The following is a 22,433-nucleotide window of genomic DNA, read 5'->3' on the forward strand; positions in this document are numbered from 1 at the left end:
AGCTGACCTCCATGGATGGCAGAGATTGGTCACAGCCTGTCCTTTCAGCTGGCCGGCCAGGTAAATCCCTCCCACTGATCTCCTAACAGCAACCAAAGCTCAACTACAAGAGGAGAGTGTACTCAGTCCACACAAAGGGCACACTTTGAGTACCAAGACTGGGTGATAGTGGAGGTTGTACCACTGGACCCTACAGGACACTTACTACATTAGGCCATGCTACCAAAACATGGAGTCAAAGCAGCTCCAGCTAATACACAGAAACAAACACAGGGAGGCTGCCAAAATGAGGAGACAAAGAAACATGGCTCAAATGAAAGAACAGATCAAAACTCCAGAAAAAGAGCTAAACAAAATGGAGATAAGCAATCTGTCAGATGCAGAGTCCAAAACACTATATATAAGCACACTCAAGGAACTTAGTGAGGACTTCAGCAGCATAAAAAAGACCCAGTCAGAAATGAAGGATATACTAATTGAAATACAGAACAATTTACAGGGAAACAACAGTGGAGTGGATGAAACTGAGAATCAAATCAATGATTTGGAACATAAGGAAGCAAATAACAATTACACAGAGCAACAAGAAAAAAGAATCCAAAAAAAAAATGAGGAGAGTATAAACAGCCTCTGGGACAACTTCAAGAGGTCCAACATTCGCCTCGTAGGGGTGCCAGAAGGAGAAGAGAAAGAACAAGAAATTGGAAATCTATCTGAAAAAATAGTGAAAGAAAACTTCCCTAATTTGGTGAAGGAAATAGACATGCCAGTTCAGGAAGTGCAGAGAGTCCCAATTATGATGGATGCAAAGAGGCTCACTCCAAGACACATCATTATTAAAAGGCCAAAGGTTAAAGATAAAGAGAGACTCTTAAAAGCAGCAAGAGAAAAGAAGTTAACTACCAGAAGGTTGCCAGATGGGAGAGGAGTATGGGGGAATGGGCGAAGAGGTGAGGGAACTAAGAAGTAGAAATAAGTAGTTACAGAATAGCCCAGGGGATGGAAAGTACAGTGTAGGAGATGGAGAAGACAAAGAGCTTATATGCGTGACCCGTGGACATGATCCATGGTGGGGGGATTGCCTGAGGGAGTGGGGGGCGCTGGGTGGAGGGGGGCAAAGGGAAAAATCAGGACAACTGTAATAGCATAATCAATCAAATATAATTAAAAAAATGAGAAAGTAAAAATAAATAAATACATTTAAAAAAAGAAAGAAAGAAAAGGGCTATAACAAGAGCTGAGGTCGCAGCAGTGCCCTGTCCTCCCAGAAGCCTGCCAACATCCCTCTCCATTTTCTTCCTTCCATCGAATCCTCCGCCTCCTTCCGCTTTGTGTCGTGACTTCTCATCTCCAAAACACTTCCGCACATCCATGATCTCACTTAACCCCCCCCTTCCCACTGACCCAGTGGGGCCCGTATTATTATCATCCCCACTTTACAGACGCAGGACCTCCCAGTGGTCCCCAGCCATGAGGAAGGGAGTCCAGGGCTCCCAGGAGTGACAGCGTCACCACGGTCCCCTGCCTCAGTAATGAGTGGGTGGCTCTGCAAGCATGAACAATCTTAGCGGCCCCTGATTTAAGCAGCTCTTGCCTTTTTACAAATCACAGCTGGGTGAAGCTTGGAGACCTCCCCCCAGGTGCAAAGCCCCCCGTGGCTGTGCTGGCCGGGACAGGAGGCCTGGGTTGACACACTGTTCTCCACCACAAAGCTGCGCACCCTTCCCCAGCTGGAGCGCCCCTATAATTTTCATATATTATTGATGGCTCCTTCATTGGGGGGTTCTAAAGGCCCTGCTGCAGAGCCTAGCCCTGGCCCCTCATGAATCATGTTCACTGTGATTAAAACTAGAGGCCAGACAGCTATCTGGCTTAAACAGAAATAGGAAAAGGGAATGTGTTTGGCTCTAGGAACAGGGCCAGGATGGGCATCCAGGGCTGGGGAGGAGGAGGGGGCCCGAGGTCTGGGCACCTGGAAGGGAGGGCATGGCCTGTGGACAGGAGCATAGAGGACCTGTTTCCATGCCAGACCCACAACCGTCTTGGATCTAGGAAGTTCTCTCAGGTTCTCACACTGACGGGGTTCGGGATTCTGTAGCCACCCCTCCTTGTAGAGTGGGGAAAAGCAGGCCCAGCGTGAGGAAGGAGCTTGCCTAAAGTCACACAGAGAGAACCATGACTTCTTGGCCTGCTGGCCTCCCAGACCACTCCCTGTTTTGTTGAGGCCTCTAGGTGAGGAAGGGCAGAGATGAGTGAGGAGACCGAGGCTCCAAAGGCCTTCCCGGTGCCCAGGGCTGGACAGAGAAGTTCCCCCCTCTGGCCCCAGACACCAGCAGCAGCCTGTGAAAATTTACCAAGCTTATAATGAAAGACTTCCAGCCTAAAAGCTTAGTTCCTAATTAGCCATTGTTTCAGATGATCTGTTAAATTATCCCAGCTCCTGGGGAAATAACCCTTTTACCAATAAGCTTGGCTGCTGAGCTGCTGGCAAAACGCTCTCCACCAGCCTGTCCCCTGGAGGCTGGACCGCTGAGCCTTGGGTCTGGCTGCAGCATATGAGGGGAGGGGCCTGAGCAAGCCCTGCCCCAAAGGCGCTCGACCCCCAGCACACCCCTAGTGTCTACAGCTCCTAACAAATGGCATCAGGGTGTCTGAAATGCCATGGGTAGTTCCTTCCTCCAGGTAAAGCACTGGTCTCTCACTCAGGGCTTTTTATGAGAGGAGCCATTATTGAACATTTTCTTTGTGCTAGGCACTTCACATGAATTAGTTCATCCAGTCCTCACAGCAGGCTCCTAAGCCGAAGCACTTGGCCAAAGAGCCCCGCTGGGAAGGTGGTAGCTGGGATTTGGACCCAGTCACCTTGACTTCGGAGCCCACACTCTCAACAGCTCAGCCACAGCTGTAAAGTGCAGCTGGCCACTAACACAGAAGAGTAAATAGATTGGTCAGCCACCAAGGGACCTGGCCTCAAACCTCAGGGTTTACTAGGACAGCAGACTCCTTTCTTCAAATGAAATCTTGGGCTCCCTGCTGATGTAGTACCCAGAGCTAGCACACACCTCTGGCCTAATGGGGGAAGGGACAGAAGGAGTCACACTCAGATTCACAGTTGGCCCCTGAGGCACCACATCGAGGCACCGGAGCTAGAAAAGGCCACTCTGAAAGTCCACGCCGGGCAGGCGGGAGGAGCAGGGAACCGGACCACGTCGCACCCCAGCTCTGCCACTTTCTAGGTGAGCCACTGGGCAAAGCAAGGACCGCTCCACGTCTCTGCCTCCTCATCCAGGGTGTGGTGAGGCCGGCGCGCTGCTGACGTGGAGGTGGCACAGGGCAGCAGGAATGTCAGTTGTCCTCCCGTTAAAGAAGCGGCAGCACAGGGGACAGAGCCTTCCCCCAGCTCTGTCTGATCGCAGTATATAATTATAATATTTACAAGCATTGGGCACGGCCAGGCACTGTGCTGAGTGATTCTGTCATTTACTCCAACGAGCAGGCGTTGGGGCCCCATTTTACTGGGACACCCCCTCCCAGACTTATGCATGGCACCACTCAACTCCAGTGGCACCAGCCCCTCAGAAGGGTGTCCCTCAACCCCTCCAACTAAAGCAGCCCCGTCTCCCTGGTCACTCTGTCTCATTACACTTTTTCGCAGCACTTATCTATCAGTCCCTGAAATGATCCAGTTTCTTGGCTGACTCCACTGAGCTCTCCAGAGCAGGGAGTCTGCCTGTCTGGTACTCCAGTACGTGCCTGGACCAGTATATGGCATGTAGCGGGTGCTCAACAAATGCTTGTTCACTGACTCCCGAAACTGTGATTAAATCTAAGACCCATACTCCCAACGGTGGGGCGCCGCCCTCCCCCCTGAGCTGGCCTTTCACCTCTCTCCAACCCTCTGGGCCGTTCAGATTGAGTCACTGCCATCTCACGGGCGCACAGGGCATTCTCCCCCACAGGCTCCGCTCCTGTCAGGCCCCATTCCCGCAGTGCTCTTTCCTTCTCCCAGCATCCTTCAAGTGCCACCTCCTCCAGGAAGGCTCCCCAGGCCTCCTGGATCTCTCTCTGCTGTGAAGTATTGAGAATTAACCTCTAAACTATTAGGAGGGCTCTTGATCTAGTTATGATCTGAAATGTGGGGCTTCCTAGAGGATCTGTTCTAGTACACTTATCCAGATGAAGGAAATGAGGCTTTTACATCATTCTGTGTCTGTGTCTGGTCTCCCCAAGTCCCCATATGGTCTCTAAGGGCAGGAAAGTCCCTGCTCTGCACCCAGGAAGATACCAGAGTCCTATTCAAGTTATCTCTCTTCTTTCGGCCTCCACACTCCTATCTACAGGCTCGAGATAAAGTGTGTAAACAGACGGGTACATTGTCTGTTCCCACAGCCCATCGGCGATACTATCAATGAGAGCTGTCTATTACCGGGCGTCTACCTGGCTCCTCCAGCTTGTCCTGTGTTAACCTCTAATCCTTAAGACAATCCGGCAGGTAAGTATTGCTAGTTGCCCACTATACATGTGAGGAAACTGAGGCTCAGAGACGATACATGTCTAGTACAAGGTCACACAGCTCTAAGTACCAAGGTCCTGACACAAGGCCAGGTCTGTCTGGCTTCCAAGAACTGCCCAAGAACCACCCCTCCTCTGGTTCAATAGGGAGAGAAGCCCGGTTTCCCAGCTGTGTCCCCTGGGGCCGGTTTCTTCACTTCTCTGTGTCTGGGGATAATCTGTACCTGGCCACAGCGTGGTCATAAGGATTAGGGACGATGAGTATGACATGCAGCCACAAAGCAGGCACGCAGTAAGGAGGCCTGCTGTTACACAGCAGGTGTTCTGAGCATATTGGTCAACTCTGATTCTCTGATTCTTAAACCACTGGAGTCGTCCAGAGCAATCTTGGCTGCTGGGAAAGGGTGTCTGGGAGGCTCAGGGAGCACTGAAGGTGGAGCAGAGTCGGATATGGCCGGAGGATTTCCTCTGGAAGACAGAATGAGGGCAGGAAGTCCACCGACTGTCTGGATGCAGGGAAGGGACAGAGCGAGGGAAGAAGGTGGGTAACAGGCCATGAGGTAGGGTGGGAAAAACCTGGAGTCAAATAGCTCAGGTCTTTTTTTATTGTCTATAATCTGTTATTTTAAATTATTTTTTTCAAATGAGTTTCATCCATCCTAGGCATGGGAGTTACATTTGAAAGATGCTACTTAGGAGGCCTTACCTCAAATCCCTGGGCCCTGGAGAACCCTACCAACAGGCAAAAGTTAACAGTGGTGTTTCACAGCCAACAGGAAGGTGCAGAGAGACACGGGGAGGTGAGAAGTGTTGAACAAGCAGTTAAGCACCTGCACAAGCTGGGCATGAGCATCTGTAGACACCAAGGCCCTCACGCCTTGGGAGTGGGTCTGGGCTTCTGACACCCCTGGGCGCCCCCACAAACAGAGGCTGTGCTGGCCGGATCCCCACCAACACTGAGCATTGTCCCATGCCTGCCTCCAGGGTGCCTTTCAGGCAAGAGGCCCTGGGACCTCACTGAGCTTGTAAGGACAGGAGTGTGATTGGGGCCACTTGCTCATGTTAGACTAGAGTCTGACCTAACCATGAGACCACACGAAATCGCCAACATTTTCAAATTGCAAATCCGTACGGTTCGACCTAACCTGCTGGTGCATGTGGCAGAAATCAGCCCGAGTCCGGCTTCTGTGGCTGCGTAGGCCCGGGTGTCGAGGTTGTGCGGAGCAGCGCTGGGCCTGTACCCACCTCTGACTGCGGGTGGCTGCTGGCATCTGCCCAAAAGGCCCGAAAGCTGTGGACAGCCAACGGGGTTAGATGGCTTCATAACCGATGTGAATCCCAGCTCTGCACCCACGAGCTGCGTGGCCTTGCACAAGCCGCTTCATCTTTCCCATCTTAGTTTCCATCTGTGACATGGGCCAATCACATCTCCTCACAGGTCATCAGGGATGAGCCAGCAGAGCACGCAGCAGGGGCTGAATCAAGGGTAACTCCTTTCTTATGGCCATTCTGAGGGCTTCCAAGTGGGAAAGGTTCTGACACCAGGCTAAGAATTTGCATCTCAGAGGCTTGGGGGCCAGCTGAATCCCTGAGCTTGTGGTTGTGAGAGCCACTGGAACCAGAGAAAAGCCCTTTTCTGTTCAAGAGGAAGTAGAGGGGAGAGAAGGGACAGGGACACTGCCTGCCAGGGGTGAGCGTGGGGTGAGCATGGTGGGGGTCAGGAAGGGGGCAGGGGCCAGAAAGGCCACCACCCAGACAGGTAAGTTCTCATGGGCAGACTGAGAGGAGATGCCCCCAGACAACACCAGGAGGGGACAAGCACACGGAGAGCAGGGATCCCACACTATCAGCGGCCACCGTCTGGCAGCCAGCGCGCCAAGGTGCAGCGTTCTGTGGGGCATGACACAGTGACGATGATATCCCTGGGTCCAGCTTTTCCTGCAAGAGCCCCTGATGATGAGAGACCCTTCCCACACAGGCTTGGGATACTGCGCTTCAAGCCCCTCTCTTCCTGGAAGCCCTCACTCCTTGGACCCCAGGTGCTGCAGTCCCAGGCTGAGCATGGTTTTACAGGAAAGCTGAGTACTCAGGAATGCTGGCTGTCACTCTGCACTCCTTATAAGGGCAGACTTGGTGTAGGTCAGAGGACCTCCAAGAGTGGCCATCTCCATGGAGACGAGCACCCGAATATTCAAACTGGGCAATGTCACATTGCAATTGATATTTCCAGGCATTTTGAAAGCATTAACTTACTTAGTCTTCCCAAGAAGGTCTCCTAATCCCACGTTACATGTGAGTAAGCTGAGAGCCGGAGAGTGTAAATACCGCACCCAGGTCACATAGCAAATATCAGAACTGGGATGGGGATGGGCAGGGTTTTGAACGTCAAGTTCAGGGCCTCATCTGACAAGGCATCCGACTGTTATTCGTGGTGTCCTTAGGGACCCAGTGGAGAAATATAGGGTGGGGTATAACAGGTTTTGTGGATCCTAGGTGGCTGAACAGCGCACCCCAAAGGTCCACTAGAGAACTGAGGTCAGTCTGGGCAAAGGTCTCTATTGGAGGACCCCAGCACTCCAGCCCATTCAGCCGCCCATCGTCCACGTGGGTGACAACGACAGCTGGCCCCGGACCAGGAGACAGGACCAGGATGCTGAATGTAATTGTAACTCACCGTGACTTTCACAGACCGTACAACAGACTGAGTCTACCAAATGACCCACAATAGAGACAAATGTAAAATCACATTTAGACTCAAAAACCCAATTTCCAAGTCTGAGCGAAGGGAATCCTTTGTGAACAGCCGCTCATGTGAGAAACACACAGAAGCCCCCAAACCCAATGTGAAGAAAGCTGAAGACAGCTGTCACAAAGGCCAGTGGACACTGGATAGCATGGGCAGGTGCACAACCCTGAGAAACAGACCCCCAGGATGCAGAGACCGGGCGAGGGGCAGGATTGTGTAGTTCATGCCCCTGGGCAGAGGGAGCCAGCCCACGGTGCTCTGGGCTGGACTAGCGGATGGCACAGGACACACACCTGGGGCAGAACGAGAAGAGTGGACGTGCGTTCCAGGGGCTGTGCCTGGCTCGTAAAGGGACAAGAGACAGCGATACAAACAGAAACTACTGATAGAAACAGTCACACTCTGAAGTCTGCCCCAAAGCAGGTTAACAGGGCCCCGTGGAATCTGAGAGCAGACTTCAAATAATGAGGAAAAGATCACAGGGAAGAGGAGATGTACTTCGTACATCTAAGGTGGGCACAACTCGGAACGAGTGGAAGTTCGCCCTTCACACAGAACTGTTACAGTTTTTACGTCATGTTTTAGAAACCACTTTCCCATCAACCTCTCTGCGCTTCGGTGTCCTCCTCCGTGACATGGGGCCAATAATAATAAAATTAATAGTAATAATACCTCCCTCGCAGGGCTGTTGTGAGGATTAAATGCTCAGAGCAGAGCCTGGCTCGTTACTGCCATACAGGGGCACGCTGTCAGCCTCCTGTGGCTGTTACTGTCGCCTCCCTGAGCTGAAAGTGAGCTCTGCTGGCGGTAAGCAGTGCCTGGTCCCCCTTGTGTCCCAGCATTCTCCCTGCCACATGCTCACTGAGTCAACGTTATGCGAAGGCCCACATCAAGGTGCTCCGATAATGTTATCCCAAACTCGTGGCGATGGACCGTCATCCCCAGCGGGTGTTAAAATGTTTAATGGACTGAGCTTGCTCAGAAATAGACTGAGCGCTCTGGCAGGGATGTGTGGGTGTCCCCATGGGGGCCACATACCCGGCCAGTGGTATGGGTCAATCAGAGGGATACCCTAAGATTTGGGATAACCCTCTCCTCCTTGCTAAGGGGGCCTCAGCCAGGACAGCCACCTGGCAAGGGAAGGGCAAGGATTACCTGCCCCCCAGCACACACACACACACACACACACACACACACTTTTAAATGGGTAACCAAGAAGCGCTCCCTATTATGTCCCTCCCCCCACTAAGAATATTTCTGGGACCCTTCCAGCCTGGTCATCCTTCCTTCCCCCGGGGCGTGCAGAAGGCTCTGGCAAGACTTGATGCAAATGGTGCTCGATTTCCTGGGTTAAAATCACATCTCAAGTCAATTTTCATAAAAGGCAGTGACACATTTAGGTGCCGGGATGATGGAACTCTCTCAGAAGGCATTACAATGACCTAAACAGTTAAAATCAGCTGAAACCCAGCAGCCAGGGGCTGTGAGAACAGTTTTCATCCTCTGCTGCCTTGTGCAAACCTGGGGTCTGGGCCCTGCCTAGAGGAACATTGACCTAGAGGGACTAGAGGGCCTGAACTTGACCCCCTCTGATCACAGGGAGTCAAGATTCCACCAACAGACGTTTTGCAGTGAGCCAGCAAGTGGAGTGGTGGTAACTGGTCTCTGTTCACTCGCGAAGGCCATCTCCCATCCCAGGGCCAGTTCCATAGAGAGGGACCTGGGTTTTTCTTTAAATTCTCTATTCCTAATACTCTCCTCTGGGTGTCACACACAGCATCAGGCAGAGAAGGAGGACCTCGGTATGTCGGAGTGCATCCTCTCTTCTCCAAAATAGCTTGAAGCCTGTGTTCTAGGGCTGCTGTCGGGGCTTGGGGCAGGTGGCCCCCATTACCCCACAGTAACATATCGATCACTTGGAATCAGTTACCTGACAGGCAGCCAGTGCAAGAGGGGCACGTTGACCTGCCCTTGTCGCCCTGAATGCGGGAAGTAAGTCTCTGCTGTGAAAAGTGTCCTCCTGGCTGCAGGGGGCTGAGAGCAACACCCTATCTCTAGAGTTAAGGGTCCAGGGCCAAAAAATCTTGTCACTCCTTGCCTGATCCACTCCCCAAGCCCAAACTTGGTCTGGACTCCTCAGTAATGAGCGCCCAAACTTCAGTGTCTGTGTCCCGTTATTTCTTCCCGAATCGATTGTTCCTTTGCCTACAAAGTATAAAAAGACAGCTGGTTCATCATTTCAGAGAGCATCATCATGTATCATCTCCCATGCACACACATCAAGTCAGCTTTTCTCCTGTTAATCTGGTGTCAATCGTATTGTTGGTCTAAGAACCCAAGAAGGGCGGTGTGGGTTGGGGGAGATTCTTCCCCTTCCCAACAATACATGTGGCCGAGCTCTGCCACTGTCACCCTTGAAGTCTGGGCACGGTGCTCACTGCCTCTCGGAAACAGAGTCAGCCTCCTTGATCTCTAGGGACCCTCTTGCTCTGGATTCTGACCGCGTGACCCCTCCTGTCCTCAGCCTAACAGCCATGAGCCCCGTTCAGTTGCCTCCTCCTGGATTTCACCAGCCCACACTCCGACCGCCAGCCCAGCTCATCTGCTCACTCTCTGTTCCAGTGTCTCCACTTGCCCCTGGGACCCACCCCTGCTTTTCTCCACTCTGCTCTGTGCCCGGGAGGCTGACAGGCATGGACTGCATCAAAGTCCCTCCTCCCCGCCTGCCCCCCACCTCCGCCAGTTCTTCCAGGGGGTTCCACCAATGGGGAGCGCTGGCAGAGAGCAGGGGTGGGAAGAAGAGAGTGAGGCTGCCCGGGCTAACAGTGTCTCCCTACTGAGGGTCCCTGCTCCTGTCTGGAAGCCCCTTTATCCCCTCAAGCTTCCCACTGTTGCCAGCCTTGTGATTCATCACCCTTCACTGGTTTCCCTAAAACCTGCCCACTCCTTTCTAAACAGCCCTTTATTACATCCATCCCCCAGCTGCCCAGACCTGGCCTGACCTGCTGATCCCAGCCTCCCCCGTACTTTGCTTGTGCCACAACCCCCGCTGCTGGGCCCTGTGCCGTGTCCCCCGAGGTGGACATTCCCGCTGCGCTGGGCTCCAGCACACTGACTGGACTCAGCCACCGGAAGCCTGTCCTGTCCCCTCTTCAAATGAGGAGATTGACTCGGATGACCCCTGAAGTTCCCTCGGACCCACATTCTCTTCTTTTCCACAGCATGCACCCCTTAGCCAGACGGCTTGTGTTCAGTCAAATTCCACTTTCAAAAATCCAATGAGCTATGAACAGGGCTGTCCCTTTCTCTCCGCCGAACTCCCATTCTCTTCTCAGGGATACCACTCCCCATTTCCTGCTAGGGTTATCCATGCATGTGAGTCTCCCCTTCCAGGCTGCACACTCCCAAATCCCAGCTGGTGTTCAGGTGAAGCTTTGTTCTTCTGACCAGCTCCCTCTCTCCCCAGCACCTGCACCTGGCTTGTTGCCCAGCACCCCACGAATGCTTCCTGTTGCAAATATTGACTGAAACGGGGTTGTGGCCGGCAAGGCCCCGAACGCTCAGGATGATGCTGTACAATGATATTTACCGAGCAATGACCACATACCAGGCACGTTACACCCACCACAGGCCTGCAAGGTAGGTCTTATCCCCATATCATCTATGTGGAAGCTGAGGCACAGGCAGGTTCAGCAACTTGCCCGGGTCCCACCTCCAGAAAGAGCTGGAGCCAGAACTGAAGCACAGGTGTGTCTGACGGCAAGGCCTCCCCCCGCGCCTCTGCCCCACGCTGCAGGTGCGGTGGTAACAATCCGGACCCCGACCCCAGTGGAAACAAGTCTCAGTTACAGAAGGCAACCACCAGTGGAGCAGTGCCCTTCTGAAGAGGCCTCTCCACACTTTCCTGAATGAATCACTAAGGTATTAGCACATTCCTGCTTTCTATGAAGCTTGGCCAAAGGCCTCAAAAGTAATTAGTTCATTTAAATAGGCTCAATGTTTCCCCTGCAATCTGGTTTACGCTTCAATGGGTGTAGTCTTGGAGACTGACAAAGTAAACTTCAGCCCAGCCCCTGGGCAAGTATTTCCTATGTATTTTTTGCATAAAATTCGCCCCCTTTGGCCGCTTGCTCCAGGGTCACATCTTGAGAGAACAAGGGGCGGGGCAGGAGAGGCTCTGGCCAGTCCACCCGTGAGGACGACGAGGGACAGCGATGAAGCCTGAGTTACTGAAGCTTCCCTGGCTGTCCCCACTCTGATCATGCCGTCTGCTCCCCAGGTTCTCGCCAGAGCTTGGAAGCCCAGCTAAGGAGCTGGGACTGGTTCAAAGCAGAGAAGAGTCACTGAAGGTTTCTGGGCAGGGGGTTCACCCAACTGAACGTTCACATTAGTTGGAACCACGGGACGGCCGCTGCGAGTGAGACAAGACGCTACAGGCGGTACCCGTGTCTCTCAGGCTGCGGAGATCTGGTGGGCCAGTGCTTCTTCAGTCTCCCCCAGACTGCGGCTCCCTGAGGACAGGAAGTTTCCAGTCCACCAGGACAAGACCCCACCCTCTACACACCTCACCTGCCTCACCGTCCTACCCTCGGGCTCAGATGTTGTAGTTACAAACACCAGGTGGGATGTCTCCGGAGTTAGACGAATAAGTGGACTACAGTCAGGGGCAGGCTGGTGTTGCTGGGGTGGGAAAGGGGCCGACCTACCTCCCTCCACTGCTTGTTCTCCATTCCTTGAGTGTACATGACGCAAACTGTGAGGAGAGGGGGAGAAGCGTGTTAACACACCAGACAGGCCAGGGGGAAGGTGGTACCCCAGAGTGGGGGGCTCTGGAGGGTCAGGACCCTCAGGAGACTTGGGCCTGGGTAGCAGTGTTGGGTCTGGGCGGATTGGCCAGCTTGGAGAATGGGGCCTAGAACATCGGCATGTCTGGGAGGAGTACCCTTTGGGAAGGGGGTCAGGGGCCGTTCGCATCCAGGCCTGGGCAAGGGAGAAGGTGGGCACGATGGATGACTTCACGGCAGAGGTGGGACAGGAGAGCATCTGAAAATCAGGTCTTGCCTTTAGGGATCCAGGCGGCCTCAGGAAACCTATCACTGTCATCAGCCCCCTTCACTGATGGGTCAGTTGAGGCTCAGAGGAGGCCAATGACCTGTCTGAGGTCATATACTTGAGTGGCACGTCCCTGGGCTAGAACCCTGGATCCAAGATCAGTGCACCTTCCCCCAGACCACAGCCCACTGGGGCTTTCAAATGTACCAGTTTTCCTGGGGCTGAAAACTTCAGGCCCAGACCCCCTGACCCCTCCCGACCCACGGGGTGGCACTGAGGCTTCAAGGTATGGGGGCTGGGAAGGGTTGGACGCCCCGGTTCTTTCCCCAGGCAGCACTGATGAAACAGCCCTGGTGCACCTGGTCCAGTGCCGGGCACTCAGTAAGGGCTCCAGTGTTGGCTGCTGCGATCAGTCCCGATGTGGATACCGTTACTGTTATCAGGGCAGGACTTACGTGGGTCGGACTTGGAGAACATGTCTTTGTCCAAAAGGTTCCTGAAAGAGGGGGAGAGAGGAAGAATTAGCAGAGCCCAGGAGAGGAGGATGTCGGAGGACTCAGGCCATTACTGCGACCTGGAGGCTGCTGCCACCAGCCTGGCCTCAGACAACACAGGAAGAGCAGGAGGCTCCTTCTGCACTGTTTATTTGGCTCATTGAAGCCAACAAGGTGGGCACTGGAGGGTCTTCAGCTCAGCTTCCTAAGGAGTGTGGCTCTCTACCTACCCCCCGCACCATTGCCACACTCACTCTGGTACCCTGGATCCCCCAGCCCCTCACTCTTGGGCCAAATCTCAATCTGCCCAATGTCTTAACCTGTTCTAGAAACTCTCCTTTTACTCTATGTCTGTCTCTCAAAAAATAAAATCAAGCCATCAAAATGTATCCATCCAGGGTCCCATTCTCTCAGGCGCGGCTCTACTTACAGCCAGTTTATTCCGCGTCTGGTCTGTGCTGCTGAATTAATGGATTACACCTCCCAGGGGTTGCAGACTCCTTTGAATGGGGTCCTCCTGTGGTCAAGGCCACAGCTAACACAGGGCCCTTGCAGGCATAGAGCAAGATGGTGGTCACAACCTTTGGGGATTGCAGGTCTTTAACAGGTGTGAGCCCTGCCCCCCTGCCTCTGTGCAGTCACAGCTCCTGCTCTTTGAACTGCAGCCACAGACTGGGCACTGTGCCAGGTGTTCTGCAAATATGAGCTCCCGATTCTCACCCTGTCCTACAAGGTCAGTGCTGCGTAAGCATCTTCCCATCTCACAGATGTGGAAGCAGAGGCACAGGGAGATCAGGCAAGGGTCTGTCCCGCACAACTGTGGTCCCTCATTCTCCAGTGACCTGCTGCTGGCAGGAAGCAACACAGGAAGTGACTCAAGCTCTCCGAGCCTCTGTTTCCTCATCTGTACAGTACAGCAGGAGCACCAGCCTTGACGGTTGTTGAGGCTCTGTGATGTCTCCTCAGCCCTCCCCACTCATGTATACACCCGTGTTTCCTCCTGCTTCTCTTCCCAGGGCTTCCTCTGGCAGGCGGCTGCAAACAGCAGGTGGTTCACAGTTTACACTCAGAGGGCAGCCCTCAGCCAATGACGGGCAGGAGCCGGGGGAAAATACCCCTTCCTCACTCCCCTCCCCACTCACCCCCTGAGTCATGCTCCAGTCTCCCAGGGTGGCCCAGTGGGACAGAACCCCAGGGAACCTGCTCATTAAAGACCAGTGCTGACTGGGCAAAGCCTTCCCCACACACCCCATCCCTGAAGGAGCTCCCTATGAGCCCCTCCTGCCTGCTCAAGCTCCACACCCACCCCTTTCTTCACTGCCCTAAAGTTAAGCTCTGCCCTGGCCAACCATCTCTGCCTTGCCACACCTCCCTCCCAGATGTCCCGGGAGGTCATCTTACCTCTCCCCTCTCTACTCACACACTCCCCCGTGGGCCTTTGTGCCCCTTGAACCCTTTTCTGAGAGGGGAGAAGTGGTCCACATGGGTCTGTGTGGCTTCCTGACAGCCAACTTCAAATGTCAGAGCTGGATGGACCGCGGGATCACGTGCCCCACCTTCTCCTGAGGAGGGAGCATGGCGCCCAGAGAGTGGCCACTCCTCACAGCAAGTAGTGGTGGAGCGAGAAAGGTCTAGAAGGAAGCCTTACCCTAAGTCACCATCGGTAAAGCCATCGGGAATGACAGCTTGTCTGGGCAACCTGACCCCTCAACTCAGGGGGGTCAACGCTCAACTCGGTCTCCCCATAACCCCTGTGCTGACTTGGAAGCCAAAGACCAACTGATAGACAGACAGACAGATGCAGTAGCAACCTGGGGCCAGCACATGCCCCCCACCCCCACCCCGCTGCCTGGGGAGGCCCCAGATTGTGCTCATGAAGCACCCACCACCAGCCCTCAAGCAGATCCCCAGAGGTGTCTCTGAGAAAGGGGTCCCCAGATCCCCATCCTGCACTCCAGTCTCTTCATTCTGGGGCCTCTCCCAAAGGTGGCCACCCTCAGCTAGCTCCCCCGGACCCCACAGGCGCACAGCTCCTCTGCTGGCTCCCACCACTCCTCCACCAGCCTGCTCCCAGCCTGCTGCCACTTTGGAAACCATCTGATTAACCTCCCAGCCCAAGGCAGAGAGCCCCAGGGGGAAATGGTAAGTGAAGCGTCTCTCTGAAAAGTAGGCAGCAGGGGCTACAGGTAAGGTACCACTTCACGCATGCTCCTCCACACCCAGGTGGGTGGGCCCGTACCTGGGTTGACTTTCCCCACCTGCAGCATGCTGTGTGTGGAGGCAGGAGCATCTGTCTTGATTTAAACAGAAGACAAAATGCCTTTGCCCCAGAGATGACTAGTGGTGGAAACTGAGGCACGGTGAGGAGCTGGAAAGTAAGAAAAGGGTTGGGGCAGAATTTCTCTATGACAGCAAGTGCTGCAGTTTCTCTTGGAATGCCGTAATGAAATTCGATAACTACCTAAAATCCTAGAATGGCCAAGTTGGAAGGGACCTCAGAGGTCCCTTTTTCCAATTCCTTTATAAATCAGGATTGTAAGACTCAGAGAGAAGGGAAGTGACTTCCCGAAGGTCTGGATTCCTTCCAAGTCTGGGTCTGGAACTCAGGTTTAGTCCTGTCTAAGCTAGTAAGAAAGAGGGTAAGATCCTGGATTTCAGCCTTTTCAGCCTGGTGGGGGTGGGGGGGTGTGAGTGTGTGTGAGGGAGGGAGGGAAGAAAGGCAGGGGAAAGAGAGAGAGAGCACGCCTTATGTTCAAAGAGAAGCAGTCAGGCTTTCCTCGGCTCTGTCTGCCCTCCGAGCTGGGCAAGAGGCACACAGCTGGACTAAGAAATAGAACCCAGACACCTACCTTTGGTGGCTCCCTGCCCAGGGACCTCAGGACTCCCACTGCACCCTGAGGCATGCGTCATCCTGGCCACACACCCAACAGCAATGCCAGCTCTCTTCCCTCCACACTGCTGCGATAATGCTTACATCCTTCCATACCCACTCCTATCCTTCCTGCTCGATTTTGCCTTTCCTTGACAGACACTGACCAACAGCCATTTCCTCTCCCCCCGCCGAGCTCTCTCTGGCCTGTAGTGTACAACCAACCCTCTGAGTCATACTCAGCATACCCTGGGCTGCAAAAGCACGGGCGCATCTGTCTCTCACACTGGCTGTGTGCTCCTCCAACACAGGGCCCCGCCTCTGCCTCGGGCCAGCCCAGCCCCTGACTCAGAGCAGGCCTGGCAATTTGGATGAGTGAAGGCAGGCCAGAGGAATGGCCACATGGGTGAATGAGGCCCTTGTCTCTTTACTGGCGTGGTGCCTGGTCATGGTCAGGGTCAGGGCAAGCCCCGACACTTCCTCTTAGCTGGAGAGCCTAATGGTTGAATGCATGAGCTACGGTCAGACATGCTGGCTCCATATTCCAGATCTGGACAAGTTACTTGCCTTCCTCTGCCTCAGTTTCCCCATCTGTAGAGTGGGGCTAAAAGTAGTTGCTCCCTCAGGACTTCTGCGGAGCCCTTGGACACAGTGAGGCTTGTCAGGTGCATCAGCCATCACGGGCCAGGTGCTGCGCAGAGCAGTTGCTCCCATGGTGGGCGCTCAGGCTCACTTGGTGACAAAGGAGAGACAGGATGGGTGACATGGCCACCTCTACCCTCACCGTTCCAAGGAAGCCCACCCCCTCCATACACACCCCCAGCACCCTGTCGTGAGGTGTGCGCTGAATGCCCCCACTGGCCGAGGGCAGTCCCCTCACCCCAGCCTCAGGCCTCCCTTGGGTCCCTTCCTTGAGGACCCTCTGCCCCTCTGCCTAGGTCCCTGCGCCCTACACTCCTCTCTGATTCCTCACCTCGTCCACACTTGCCCCACCTGTGCATCATCCCAACTACCTGTCCTGACAGACACCTCAGGGCCCACTGAGCCTGCCCTCCTGGCCTTCAGATGGTGGCCTCACCCCATGAGCGATGGGCCTTTCAACTTCCTGGGACTTGCCCCTTCTCCCACTTGTAAGAAGGCAGATTCTTGGGCCCCATTCCCGGATTCTGATTTTGTAGGTCTGGACGGGGTCCCAGAAGCCCTGTTTAAACAAGCCACACACACACACAGTTACACACACACTGTTCCCAAGGACGGCAGCCCAGATTGCACACATCAGGACACCGGGTCTCAGGGCCTCCGCTCCAGCCCTGCAACAACATCACTTGTGAGCCTGGGAAGGCGCTTACGTGATCCTCACCTGATCCGCTGCGGACTCTGAGGCTCCGAGAGGGTGAGGGACTTGCCCACAGGCACACAGCCAGTAAGAACCCGAGGGGCAGGACACCAGGTCCTCAAGCAGGGCCCGAGCCACAAGGGCACACACAGACCAGACCCTGACGGCTTTTTCTCCACCTCCTATCTCTTGAGAGCTCAAAGAAAATTTTTTCCCAACAGACAAATGTATTTTTCCCCCAAAATATCATAAAACCCTTCAGCTGACTGCTCAGCAGCCTGGAAATTGGCTTCTTTTGTTCCTCAAATCAAGACCAGGGAAGCAGAGCCGAGGCCCTGTGCCTCTCTGCGCTCCCCCAAGGAACCATTCCCAATTCAGCGGCAGAATGCCCCTGACTCGGTGCTGAGGTCACAAGTCTCCAAGGCCCCAGCAAAGGGAGAAAGCACTGGGGGTGGGGGGGCGTGCAGGGGCGGGGAGCTGAGAGCTCCTGGCTGGTGACGAGGGAGAAGGCCTAAGGACAACACCTCCCATCTGGGAGACTTAAAACTGTTTAGAGTAGGAGCTGCCAGGGAGAGGAAAAAACCCCACCCTCAAGGATCCCCAGGCTGAGGAGACATTTGCTCTTGAGCTGAGTTGCTGGGTGGACTGACGGCGCATCCCTGTGTGTCTCTAAGAAAGCCCGCGAAGGTGGCGTGGATACAGAGAACAGGGGCTGTGGCTACAGCATAGAGAGCAGCAGGGGAGGAGCACCCATCCTCAGCTTTCCTGGACCAGAGGTCCTTAATAGGCTCCATGGACCCCCTGAAACTGTGAGCAAAATGTGGCACATTGGTACATATAAATGCATTCTCTTTGGAGGCTTTTCATCATATTCCCAAAGTGTTTATCAGGCTGAAAAAGTTAGGAAAATGGGGTTCATTTTCTTTCCAACAACCCTCCCTAAGCATCCCTCCAGCCTCTGACAAAAGGCGGGGATGTTGAGAGGGTAGACTTGGAGCTTCATGGCTGGGTCCCAAACCCAGGTCTGCCTGTCATTAGCTGTACGACTCACTAGCTTCTTTGTGCCTCAGTATCCCCATCTGCAACATAGTGGTAATGACAGCCTCTCCTAGGGGTTTTCTGAGAACGGAATCCATATATGCAAAAGAGTGGGAACAGTGTCCAGCACATAATAACCTGCAAGCTAGTGCCTCATATACGGTAAGTGCTCACTACAGGCCGATGGGGAATGAAGAGGCTTCTAGCGATGCCCATGTCCTCCCCCTGCTCCCCAACGCTGGGCTGGAGGAGGACCCCGAGTGCTGGCAAGCCCTGGCCCACCACTGCCCATCTATCTGGCTGTGTGGCCTTCCTTGAGGAGAGCAGATGGTCCGGGGGAGCTGCTATCAGGGAGAAACAGGACACCTGAGGAGGCCCACAGAGACCCTTGAGCTTGAGGGGCCCCGCCAGCAAAACCCCATTTTCCAAGGAGAAATTCAACACCAAACATTTGGCCAACACCCCACGCAGGCCGAGCGGACGAGCAACGAATGCTATCACCTACAAATCCTTTGCTGGATACTTAATCTGTGACACCCTATTCACCCTACCAATCAATGCCGGGAGGTAGATGCCACCCCATGCTGTAGGCAAGCAGCTGGGCTGAGAGTTGTGCCCAGTGTCACCCAGGCAGCATGTGGATCGAACTCTGAATCCCAAGCCCATTTGGACATGTCACAGGAAGCGTCTGCATTACCAAGACCCCGGGTCTCCCGAAGACCCATCTCAGCCGGAAGTGCCCCTCACATTCTCACTCTCTGCCTCATCAGGGCTGCTCCCCAAAGCACAGCCTGAGGAGAACTGGGGGCCTTTCCATCTCCTCCTGCCCTGCTCCCATCCACTCAGGCAGAAGGCATCCGAGCCAAGGCTCTGGGCGAGCTGGGGAGGAGAGCAACCTTGGCACCCAGCCCCTGGCACGCGCCCATCTCCCCTTTCAGACCCCGTTCTCACCCGGGCGCACTGTCTCCTTGCCAAGTCTCCTTGCCAAGGTCTAAAAAGTAATTTTCGCATGGCTCAGAGCACACTTCTTCCTGGCGCTATTTGCATTTTTATTATTATTAATTATTGTAATAATTATCCCTCCCATGCGGCGTGACCAAGGGGAGAGAGCGTGAGCTCTGGCTGGCCTCAGACGCATCCCCGCTGGAGTCTCCAGGGCCACGTCGCAATTCTGTGACCCGGGATGAGCTGCTTAACCTCGGTTTCCTCACCTGTGCATGGGGTCACATACCTGCCTTGCACAGTGGTTGTGAAGCCAAGCGTTCAAAAGAGAAACATTGGGAGCATGTTTGATTCCTCGCTCCCTGTGCCCCGCTCTCGCCCCATTCATCAGGTCTTTTTTTTTTTTAATCCTCACCCGAGAATGTCTTTTTATTGATTTGAGAGAGAGAGGAAGCGGGGAGAGAAATTTGATGCGAGAGAGAAACATCAGTCAGATTGGTTGCCTCCCGCATGCACCCCGACCAAGGATGGAACCCACAACCTAGGAATGTGCCCTGACCAGGAATCGAACCCACAACCTCTTGGTGTACAGGGACGACACTCCAACTACCTGAGTCATCTGGTCACGGCCCATTCATCAAATCTTAAAGGTTTCTACTTCAAAATCACATCTCAAGTCTGCCCACTCTTCCCCATGCCACTGCCGCCACTATCTCTCCCTGGGAAGCTGCAGTGGCCTCCCGCCAGCAATGTGCTTCGGTTCCTGCCTCTCCCCTCCCTCCTCCAGTCCATTCTCTTACAATGCCCCGAGAAAATTTTCAGAGGGCCCATCAGATCGCATTACTCCTGTTTAACCCTGCCCCCAACTGCTATTGGAATAATAAATCAAACTCCTTAGCATGGTCACAGGTCATAATCTGTAACCCCACTTCCTCTCCGAGGTCATCCTCTTCTACTCCTCCCTGGGGATTCCCACTGCTCCAGCCACACTAGGCTAGTTTTGCAAGAATCCTTGCAGTTTTGCAAGAATACCAAGGTCTTCTCTGCCACTGGGCCTTTGCACTTGCTCTTCTATCTGAATCACCCTCTCCCTAGATCCTCCCCCAGGTGGCTTTCTCACCCATTGGCTCTCGGCTAAATGTCACCTGCCCATCTTGTCTAAAACATCCCCAACAGACACAAATCTATCTGAAGAGCACTTATCTCTCTCAGACATTATTTAATAAAAAATGTTATTATCTGTTCATATTCCCCACCACTGATGCCAGGGGGAGTTCTGTGGGAGGAGAGAGTTTGTCTGCCTTGCTCACCACTATATCCACAGCTCTTTGAACTGTGCTTGGCACAAAGAAGCCTCTTGATAGCCAATGAGGATCAGTATCAATTGTCGAATGAACGGATGTGTTGGCCGTGATCAATTATTGGTACCTATATCATTATTGAGTTTACTTAGCACATTCTACTTTATGCAGGACTACACAAACATAATCTTTTCTGTCTTCATAACAATCCTACAGGAGGCGGACAGGACCAGTATTCCCCCCACTTTACAGATGGAGAGACTGAGGTTAGAGAACTTAAATGACATGGCCGAGGTTTCAGAGAAGACAAGTCAGGAGCCTTGTTGATTTTCAGTGTCTTGCCCAGAATTCTTCAGGGCTGGAAGGCATAAAGCGATCCTATCGGGACGTTCAGGCACTATGCTAGGCCAGCAGAGGTGAGAGTTATTAGGAAACAGAGGAACCTTGCAATGTTTTGGAATCACACTAAGTCTTTTCTGCTTGCCCAGGAAACCGGCAGGAAGGCAGGAAGTCAGGGGCCCAGCTAAGCTGTGCTTGGATAATCAGTCCCCAGTCATCTAACACTGGCTGTCCACTGACTGCTGGTCCTCAGAGAAGCCAAAGCCTAGACCCCTGTATCCCCAGGAGCTGGAGTGGCCTAGGGATCACCTGGAACTCCTCCTCGTGGCAGAGTCCATGGCTGTCCAACAGCAAGCATTCCTCACTCTTCCTGTTAATAGAACCCACATGGGTAAGGTATTTGATGGAGACTCCCAGAAGTCAGAGCTCTTGTTGTATTGACTGAATTGTACACCCCCCCCCCAATTTATACATTAAAACACTAACCCCCAATGTGATAGTATTTGGAAGGTTGAGGTCGTAAGGGTGGGATTATGATGGGATTAGTGCCCTTAAAGAGACACACCAGAGAGCTTGCTTTCTCTTTCTTTCTCTGTCATATGAAGCCAGGAAGAAAGTCCTAACTAGACCTCAAGCATGCTGGTGACCCAGTCCACCCATCTTGGACTTCTATTCTCAAGAATTATGATGGCCCTGGCTGGTGTAGCTCAGTTGGTTAGAATGTCATCCCGTAAACTGAAAGGTTGAGGGTTCGATTCCCAGTCAGGGCACATGCCTAGGTTGCAGGTTTGGTCCCTGGTTGGGGACATACGAGACAAGCAATCAATGTTTCTCTCTCACATTGATGTGTATCTCCTCTCTCTCTGCTGTCCTTCCCCTCTCTCTCTAAAAATCAATAAGCATGTCCTCAAGTGAGGATAAAAAAAATTGTGATGGATTTCTGTTTAAGCCACCCAGTCTCTGGTATTCTGTTATGGCAGCCTGAACTGACTAATATACTAGTCTAGAGTTAGACACGAGACCCAGCTTTGTCTATTGAAATAGAAGGGGAAGTCTGCTGAGAGATTCTGGGAGGGGTTGTGCTTTCCAGATAAAAAGAACTTTTCAAAGAGAGGTCTTTGGCTCTATGCCTTGCTTCTTATCTTTGGATGTGGCCGTGATGCCTGGAACAGGCAGCCATTTTATAACACTGAGGCCCACCATTTACGTGATAGCAGAGTACAAAGATAGTTGGGTCCTTGATGGCTAAGTGAGTTGAGTAACCGGCATTGAGATAACCTACCTTCAGATTCATTGTGATCTGAAAAAAAAAAAATCTATTTTGGGTTTGAATCACTACCAAACATTTTGTTACATACAGCTGAAGTATTCCTAACTGAACCTGACTCCAACAGCGTTACAGCCTTATTCCCCTCACCTCCTCCCCACCCTCTCTTCCCAGTGGTAGGTCATCTTCAGCGATGGCCTTGGGTCTGAGCAGGGAGAACTGTGGGCTAGGAAAGGAGAGACGGTAAGTTACCACCGTGCCTGCATGGTCTGCATACATGGACGGCCGCCTGCCATTCCGTGATGCTCTGGTCTCTGCTCCTTGGGGATTCCTCCAGTTCTGGGTTTGCCTCCCAGAGCGAGAGGCATCCTTGAGCCAGAAAGACCTCTCCCACCCCTGAAGAGAAAACACCTACTTCTTGGTCACAAGGCTGTAGCCAGACCTACCCTGATCCTCATGGAGACCCCCCTTCCCAGCCTCAAGAAGCCCTTGAAACTTTAAAGTTTGAGGAAACTAAACTTGAATTCCCCCTTTCCA

General features: G+C 53.4%; 1 protein-coding gene across 3 annotated transcripts in view; it reads right to left on the bottom strand.

Moving 5' to 3' along the window:
- Nucleotides 1-22,433, bottom strand: part of CPNE5 (copine 5) — an 87,109-nt gene that overhangs the window by 59,084 nt on the left and 5,592 nt on the right. For 2 of the 3 annotated variants that reach the window (XM_024557894.3, XM_024557893.3), the window contains exons 2-3: nucleotides 12,766-12,806; nucleotides 11,965-12,011 (exon numbers count right to left, since the gene is read on the bottom strand). In XM_024557894.3, coding sequence (XP_024413662.2) covers nucleotides 11,965-12,011; nucleotides 12,766-12,806 — 88 coding nt within the window. Of the gene's footprint in view, nucleotides 1-11,964; nucleotides 12,012-12,765; nucleotides 12,807-15,653; nucleotides 15,826-22,433 lie in introns of those variants that run through there. The other variant, XM_045193426.2, reaches the window with a different exon arrangement.

This window comes from Desmodus rotundus, chromosome 11, assembly GCF_022682495.2.
Source record: "Desmodus rotundus isolate HL8 chromosome 11, HLdesRot8A.1, whole genome shotgun sequence".
Classification (NCBI taxonomy): Eukaryota; Metazoa; Chordata; class Mammalia; order Chiroptera; family Phyllostomidae; genus Desmodus; species Desmodus rotundus.